General features: G+C 36.8%; 1 protein-coding gene across 4 annotated transcripts in view; it reads right to left on the bottom strand.

Moving 5' to 3' along the window:
* The window catches only part of TRIP11 (thyroid hormone receptor interactor 11), a 64,203-nt gene that overhangs the window by 31,251 nt on the left and 24,106 nt on the right, over positions 1-8,846 (bottom strand). For 3 of the 4 annotated variants that reach the window (XM_024736305.1, XM_024736303.1, XM_024736306.1), the window contains 3 exons: positions 6,993-7,205; positions 3,003-6,026; positions 8-67 (listed from right to left, as the gene is read on the bottom strand). In XM_024736305.1, the coding sequence (XP_024592073.1) occupies positions 8-67; positions 3,003-6,026; positions 6,993-7,205 (3,297 nt within the window). Of the gene's footprint in view, positions 1-2; positions 68-3,002; positions 6,027-6,992; positions 7,206-8,846 lie in introns of all 4 variants that reach the window. The other variant, XM_024736304.1, reaches the window with a different exon arrangement.

The following is an 8,846-nucleotide window of genomic DNA, read 5'->3' as shown; positions in this document are numbered from 1 at the left end:
AGATAACTGTCTTTTCCTTCATTGACTTAACTGCATTTAAAAGTTGATTTAACTCCCCAGTCTTGCCCTTTTGGAAAGAAATAACTTTAGCTTTAAAGAAAGACACATTTAAAAAAAGACATTTCTTCATTAAATAATTTAAAAATTCAGTTAACTATGTCAAGGTCATCCGAAACAAGGAAAGTCTGAGAAACCATCACAGTCTAAAGGAGCCTAAAGAGACAATGACAACTAACTATAATGTATCCTGGATGGGACCATGGAACAAGAAAAGGACATCTGCTAAAAAATTAAGATAATTCAAAGAAACTATTAATGTATCTATAAAGGTTCATTAGTTGTTGCCAATGTACCATAGTAACATAAGATGTTAAAAGGGAAACAGGGTGTGAGGTATATGGGAATGCTGTACTATCTTTCCAGCTTTTCTAATAATCTGAAACTATTCTTAAAGGAAAAGTTTATTTTAAATGCTTTAAAAAGAACTCAAAAGACACAATCTCTTCAAACTTATCCTACACAACAAAGCATACACAAACCCCCAAATCACCCAAAAGTGAGAGAGAGAGAGAGAGAGAGAGAGAGAGAGAGAGTTTAGGGAAAGAGTAACAGTGTGGAGTTGCTCGCACAGGAGAAAAAGGAAAGTCATTTCACATGCACAACCTATTTTAAAAGAACATTTTGGCAACAATTTAACGAAAGCAACTCTGGAATGTTATCTTTCTAAGACTGTTAGGAAAATTTATTCCTGAATGCCTTCCATACAAGAACAATATATTAAAGCTGGCAGGAAAAAAACAGAAAACCTTTCATTGCAGAAGTAGGGCCATGAATTTAAGATGATAGCTAGAATTCTAAAAAGCATAAAAAAGTGTCAGACTGTTTACAGCCAATTCTTTTCTCTGTTTGAGAAGTGCATATCGTCTGAATCTATTTATAGACTGGTATCATTTTTACATTTTCATGTAAACTTTCCATTTCTTTAAGAATATATAACACGTCCCCCAGGACAAATCATTGAAACCAAAACATAAAACCATCTGTTCCTTTTATCTCAATACCCGCTCCTGGAAAAGAAGGCCAATATTATCCAAACAGTTTTTCAGTTAAACATTTTTTTCATATCAGAGAAATGCTTGACAATTAAAGAGCTGAAGATCTCCTGTTGAGAACACTCCTGTCTCCCTAAAGAAAAATGTTGTTATATTCAAAATAAAGGTATTCTTCAATTATATAGAGTATTATAAGAAATCAATTAGTTTATGCCAATTACCCTCAAGTAATACAATACTTAAGTACAACTTAACTAACTTAGGAAAGCTTCCTGAAAGGTAGGTGAGCCTTAATTAAATCTGCACACTTTGGATCTATAAATGTCAATGAAATAGAATTAGACTGTACAAGATGCTAAAACTACAATAGGAAAAAACATATAAAAAGAATACTTTATTGTCCTCCTCTCCTCCATTATACTCTTACAAGCCCTAAGATGCTACACCCAATTTTGGCTAGTGAGCAATAGAAAGCTTCTACCCTCTACCAGTCTTTTTCATATTGAATATAGATCAGTACCATAAGAAGCTAAGAAGCTATTCCTGAAAGGAGGAGCACAACTCAATACATCAGTGTACCTATTTAATCAGATGACAAAGAAGGGGAAAATGAGGCAAGACTTTTCTTATCAAGCGAAAACTACATCAAGCATTCACAAACTTTAATCCGAGACTCTTAAAATAGAATTTAATTGGCAAAAGAAGTTAAATCATTTTGTATCTCGTGCCCCGCAGCATGTAAACACTCAAGAAGCAGTTGTTGGGGCTTCCCTGGTGGCGCAGTGGCTGAGAGTCCGCCTGCCGATGCAGGGGACACAGGTTTGTGCCCTGGTCTGGGAAGATCCCACATGCCACGGAGCAGCTGGGCCCGTGAGCCATGGCCGCTGAGCCTGTGCGTCCGGAGTCTGTGCTCCGCAGCGGGAGAGGCCACAACAGTGAGAGGCCCGCGTACCACAAAAAAAAAAAAAAAAAAAAAATAGAAAAAAAGCAGTTGTTGAATATTCCATTGTTCTGCCTCATTTCTTTGCTAAATTTCCACCACTAAAAGTATAGAAATAAGAGTAAAAAGGCACTACATCAAAAGAGCCCACAGCTTTGATCACAGCATAATGTACTGGGTCTTCAATACATTCTTATCAAAATCAAATATCAACTGAATGTAAACATTTAAATATATCAAAACTACTGACATTTTTAACCAATACAACCTTCCTTTTTATGGGTGAATAAACAAACCAATAAAGTCAAAACACACCCAAAGTCACACAATGACACAACTGGGATTAGAATATTTATTGAGTCTACTTATGTGAAAAGTACTATTCATAGCTAACGCTTTTCAAATACCAGGCTGTGAATGATTCATAAAAATCAATTTAATGGGTCACCCAGCACTTCCTTTTTTTAAGAGAGCATCTGTAGTAAGGGTAATTTCTGATTCCTGAAACTTTTGTTTCAGTTTTACACACACACACACACACACGCACACAAGTGCTTATTGTGTCACAATGTAAAATGTATTTCGTACTTCAGATCATTGTCAAAGATGTAGCATGTATTTCACAGAGCTCCCCTTTATATATAAGAACCTCTAAAACCAGCAGTTACTGAAATATGCCTAAAATGTGATTAAACTGCAGTAACCTAAGAGTTCTTATATCACATTTCTATTTTCTAAAGAAAAACATTAACTGCTTCTAACTTAGACTTACTTAGACTGTAAAAAAATTAATCTAGAACTAAAAATATTTGGAAATATCTAGTAATTTGGGGGAGAAACTTGCAGATGCCTCTGAGGAAAATTTATTTTGAATGAATCACAATACCTTGAAATAAATATTTCTAAATGAACAAATGCATCTTCCCCTTCAAAGAACATCAATAAAGTAGCACACTAAAAAATCTCCTCCACCCCAAACTTCCCTCCACAACACGCCATCCAGAACATACCTGCTCTTTTTCTTTCAGTAGATGCTCAAAAGCCAGAGCCTTCTCCTTCAATGAATGGCATTCAAACTCTTTTTCTCGAAGCATCATAGAAAACTTCATATTAGTCTCCTGTAATGCTTGATATTCTGTTTCCTTTTCCCTGGATGTTTCTATTATTTTTTCATTTTCCCCCTTTAGTTTACAAATGTCCATTTCTAAGATTAATGTTCTCTCCTTCAGGTTTGTTACTGCCTGCCTCAAAAGTTCATTTTCATTCACCTTGTTAGTGAAATTTTCATTCAAAGAAAGTAACTGATCACTTTTGGCTTTGATTAAGAGGTCTTTTTCCTTAAGCGACTTTTGTAAGATATCTTGTTTCTCCTTGAGCTGCTTAATTTCTGAATCAGTTTGTTCGTGTTCTTTTCTTTCTAGCTCTGAGGAAGCAGCAATCGAATCAGACAATCTGTGATTATTTTCCTGGAGAGTTCTAATTGTTGCATCTTTTTCCTGCAGTGATTTTCTTAGCTCTTCTATTTCTTGTTTAGAAGACTCACTCAATACATCAGACTTAATTGTTCTAAGAGACTCTGCTGACTGGGAAGTAAGCGACGATCCAGAAGAGAGCTGAGGTGAAATAATATCAAGTTTTCCTAAAAGAAGATCCTTGGTATTGCAAAGCTGCCCTATGCTGTGCTGAACTTGTGCTAATTCCTGCCCAAAATTTTTGAGTTTGGTTTCATTCTGCTCATAACTTTGGATCAGGCCAGTATAGTTCACTTGCAATTTAGAGTTGTTATCACTGTCAACCAGAACTTGTGCCTGAAGCTGATGAAGCTCCTCCTGGAGCTGGGCTGACTCGTGTTGCATATTTTGTACTGTAGTCATTACCTGCTGTTTCCACTCTTCCATTTTCTTTACTTGTTGTTTTAACTTATCGCGTTCCTGTAGAAGCTCCTCGAACTGATTACTATTAACACCTCCAACCTCATTTTCAGTGTTGGATGTTTGTAAAACTGTCAATAAGGTCTGACATTTCTGACTTAATGCATCTATTTCAATGTCTTTTTCTCGAATGATACGTGATAAATTCTGAACAGTTTCTCTAAACATATCTTGGCCACTACTTTCAAACCTCATGGACAATTTTTTATTTTCATCTTGCAGCTTATTGAGAGCTGTTTCTTTTGCAGCAACTATATCCATCATCTTGTGATATTCTGTTTTTAGATGGCTATTCTCCCTAGTCTTCTCACTCAAAACAGCTAGTACCTGTTCTCGTTCCATAGCATAGGCCTGCAGCTGCTGTTGAAGGTAAACAACATCCTGGGGGTAGGAAGCTGTAGTAATTCGAGCATGAAGAGCTTGTATCTCCAAATCTTTCTGCTGGATAATCTGAGTTAGTTTACCAACCTCATCTCTGGAAAGCTGATCAATCTGTTTAGTTAGAGATATATTCTTTTCATTTAGAAGTTTAATCTCCAATTCTCGTTCTTTTATTCCTTTTACTAATCTTTCGGTTTCAGCTTTAGATAAATCATGCTTTTCACTTCCATTTTCTATATTAAGGCCCTGAACTTTTGTTTCTTGAAAAATAACAGAGTTCTCTGTTTGAACGTCCTGTCTTTCTTCATGCAACTGGGTTTTGATTTGTTCAATTGTTTTTTGCAAATTCTTAATTTCCTCATCTTTCTCTAAAAAGAGCTGGGTGTGTGTGGCGTTCATTTGCTCATGCTGGTATCTAAACTCATCCATTTCCTTCTTCTGCTCCTGTAAAGACTGAAGCAGCTGTATTTTACTCTGGTTTTGATCTTCAATTACCTTTTGATGATGTTTTATTTCCTCTTTAAGATTATCCTTTAATATATTCAGCTGATTCACCTCAGATTCTAGTTCTGTAATACTATCCAGGGTTTTAGGCTCAGCCACAGGTGCAGCTCGACTCTGCTGTTCCCTGAGTCGTTCCAACTCTTCTTTCAGATGATTGTTTTCTTCTTTCATGGATCCAAGACTTCTGTCTTTTTCCTCTATGGTTTGCCTTAAAATTTCATTTTTTCTTAAGGCCTGAGTATATTTATCTAATTCCTCCTGAAGCTCTGAACTTCTTTCTTTAAGTTTTTCAATAAAAATTTCATTCTCATTTACAAGTTGGGTCAATTGCTTCTGCTCTTCTAAGCTAGATGACAAAATTTTCTTCGTTTCCTTATGATCAGTATCCATCTGCTTGATATTCTTTCTGAGTTCTGCTATTTCAAAGTCTTTCTCTTGACTGAGTTTAATTAAACGCTCATGGTCCAGCTGTAAAGCAGAGATACTCAAATTACGTGCATTGGACAGTTCTTCCATGGTTTGCTCATTCTTGTTTGCTTCTTCCAACAGCCTCTTTTCAGCCCGACACAATTCTCCTTCTAACTGTTCCTTCTCGATTTTTAGAGCCTCCACAATAGCGTTTTTTTCCTGAGAAATCTGATTGTTACCAGCAATAGACTCTTCCAACTGATGTCTTACATTTTCACATGCTAAATTCAACTTTTCATTTTCCATTTTGAGATCAAAAGCAACTTTCTTTAAATTTTCATTGAGCTGTTCTATTTCTGAAAGATTTTGCCTTAAGTTTCTCACTTCGGCTTCCCTTTCGTTAAGTAAGTCATCCTTAAAATTACTGTTAGAGTCTCGATTAAGAGACTGCGTTATTAACTCATCCCTGACTCTAGAGAGCTCCTCCTCCTTTTGTTTAATATGTTCCTGAAGTTCAAAGTTCTCCTTCTGGATGTTTAAATTTTTTGCATGCAATTTATTTAGCTGATCTACTAAATCTGCTACTTTATCCTCAAGCTTCTGCTTGGTTAAATGTAAATCACTTAGTACCAGTTCACTCTGAATTAACTTTTCTTTCTGCACGTCTAACTCTTTAGTAATGTTCATTTTAACATTTTCAAGTTGATGAACTCTCTTTTTTTCATCGTTCAGATCTTTTTTCAGTTTACTGATGACATTATCTCCCTCATTTTCTTGTTTTGATAGCTGATCTTTGATCAAAATCATGTGCTGAAAGAAAAATTAATTTGCATGGTAACTTTAAAACATTCTCTCATTTTAGTACCTAAAGGAAACTTTATAAAATGTCACACATAATACAAGAATAATCCTCAGACATTTCTAATCCTTCTAATTTTGTTGGGAACTTTTTAAAAATTCCCAACAAAATTATTTACTAATTATCTTACAGCAAATCTATTTAATTGTTTTAGAGATTAGAACTTAAAAGCAAAGAAGATAAATGGTATATGTTATATCATATATATAAATGATAAGTGATATTTTCAACTCTTAAACACTGAAGCAGGGAGACAACAAGCTACAGTCCATGGGCCAAATAACACCTGCACCTGTTTTTGTAAGTAAATTCTTACTGGAACAGAGCCAGGCTCGTTCGTTTACACATGACAACAGCAGAGCTGAGTAGCTGCAACTGCAACTACATGGCCTGCAAAGCCAAAGATATTTACTATCTAACACTTTACAAAAAAAGTTTGCCAACCTCTACAACTTGAGCATCAATTAACTGAAATACTGATTAAATCACCGAAATTAAATCACGCCAGTTTTGCTTATTAATCCAGTGTTCAGTCTACTGAGTAGAACATGCTGCTGCACTGTCTTTAATATATCATAAAACAGGGCTTCCCTGGTGGCGCAGTGGTTGAGAATCCGCCTCCCAATGCAGGGGACACAGGTTCGAGCCCTGGTCCGGGAAGATCCCACATGCCGGTAGAGCAACTAAGCCTGTGCACCACAACTACTGAGCCCACACACCACAACTACTGAAGCCTGTGCACCTAGAGCCCGTGCTCTGCAACAAGAGAAGCCACCACAATGAGAAGCCTGCTCACTGCAACTAGAGAAAGCCTGTGGGCAGCAATGAACACACAACGCAGCCAAAAATAAAATAAATAAAATAAATAAATTAAAAAGTATATATATATCATAAAATATAATTTAATATATTGTTACCTTTGTAGCCTCTTGGTTCTGTTTATCCAATTCTTCTAACTCAGCTATTAGTATTTCCTTTTCAGTAATGCTCTGATTGAGTTCTTGTTCCTTTGCCTCCAAATTACGTCTTAAATCACATAATTCTGAATCCAAATCCATGTCCCTTGCAGCTGTACTTTTAATTACTTCATATTCATTGTTCAATTTTGAAAGTGAGATTTGCAGTTCTTCCTTAAATGAAAAAAGGGGAAAAAAACAACACATACTATCAATTGGAAGAAGAGACACCAAAAGATTAAAAATATACATATATAAGCAAAACTTGGGAATGTATTTTTAGATGCTCTGTGTTGGAAACATTATTGAATAATACCTCAGCAATAATACATAAAATTCAACAAGCCACAGCCTTCATTCATGTACAATTTTATTTGCAGCTTCAAGCAAAACATTTCTATAGTCCTAGACAAGATGCAACAACTGTAAGTCTGTCCTCTAGCTCCAACTTCTTTACACAAAAACTTTCCCATTTGAGAGCCTTCCCACTCCCACTGCTGCTTCCCTTCCATCTCCTCCTTCCCCCACACAACACACATAATTTTCAAAACATCCCGAGCCTTCCAGCTCCCTTCACTTCCATCCCTAACGTCACCACCAACAGCCCCAGGCAAAAATGTAAGCTATCCATATTCATTTGCTCTGAAGTTTGTCCTCTCTAATTAGAAAATAAGTCTTCTTCTCCCTCATAAAAGTAATTTCCTTTATAACTGGTTTCTGTCAGAACATGAAACCTTTTCTTGACCCAAGAAAGAACCCTCCTTTCCTTCCTTTACCTTCTAACCTAAGCACAGACTAGGTTCCCCTCTCTCAGACCTAACATTCCTAAAGATACACCTGTATGTGATTTTTTAAAGCACATTCTATGTTCTGTTCTATTTGTATTTAATGCTTTTCCTCCAAAATCCCAGACATGGGACAGTTCTCTATGCTTCAACATTATTTCAACCTCTATCACTATGATGGTTGTGATAAACCCTCTATCACTGTAAAGACACCTTTCATTGACAGAGATTTTTTGGACGCGCAGGCTCAGCAGCCATGGCCCACAGGCCCAGCCGCTCTGCGGCATGTGGGATCTTCCCGGACCAGGGCACGAACCCGTGTCCCCTGCATCGGCAGGCGGACTCCCAACCACTGCGCCACCAGGGAAGCCCAACAGAGATTTTTAAAAGCAAACATCTATGGAATCTACTTTAAAGTAAGTAAGACTCTCAAATTTTCATAAGTAGTCTAATATATACCTTACAAAAGAGACCAGTGAAAACTATATTAGAACATCTGCCTTACAATTCTCATTCTCTTCCAATTCAAAAGTTTATTCTGAACCGCAAATGAAAGATGGAAATATCATTCTCTTATGCCTTTCTAGAGTTATCTGTTCAATTAAGAGAACCACAGGGACTTCCCTGGTGACGCAGTGGTTAAGACTCTGCGCTCCCTCTGCAGGGGGTGCAAGTTCGATCCCTGCTCAGGGAACTAAGATCCCACATGCCGTGGAGCGTGGCCAAAAATAAACAAATAAATAAATAAAATAAAATTCTAAGAAGAGAACCACAAAATTTTTTGTCATGTGGATCTTAAGAATACACATGACCAGGACTTCCCTGGTGGTCCAGTGGTTAAGACTCTGCGCTCCCTCTGCAGGGGGTGCAAGTTCGATCCCTGCTCAGGGAACTAAGATCCCACATGCCGTGGAGCGTGGCCAAAAATAAACAAATAAATAAATAAAATAAAATTCTAAGAAGAGAACCACAAAATTTTTTGTCATGTGGATCTTAAGAATACACATGACCAGGACTTCCCTGGTGGTGC

This window comes from Neophocaena asiaeorientalis, unplaced genomic scaffold (assembly GCF_003031525.2).
Source record: "Neophocaena asiaeorientalis asiaeorientalis breed wild unplaced genomic scaffold, Neophocaena_asiaeorientalis_V1.1 scaffold152, whole genome shotgun sequence".
NCBI lineage: Eukaryota > Metazoa > Chordata > Mammalia > Artiodactyla > Phocoenidae > Neophocaena > Neophocaena asiaeorientalis.
The sequence above is the reverse complement of the archived record's forward strand: the minus strand, read 5'-3'. Positions and strand labels throughout refer to the sequence as shown.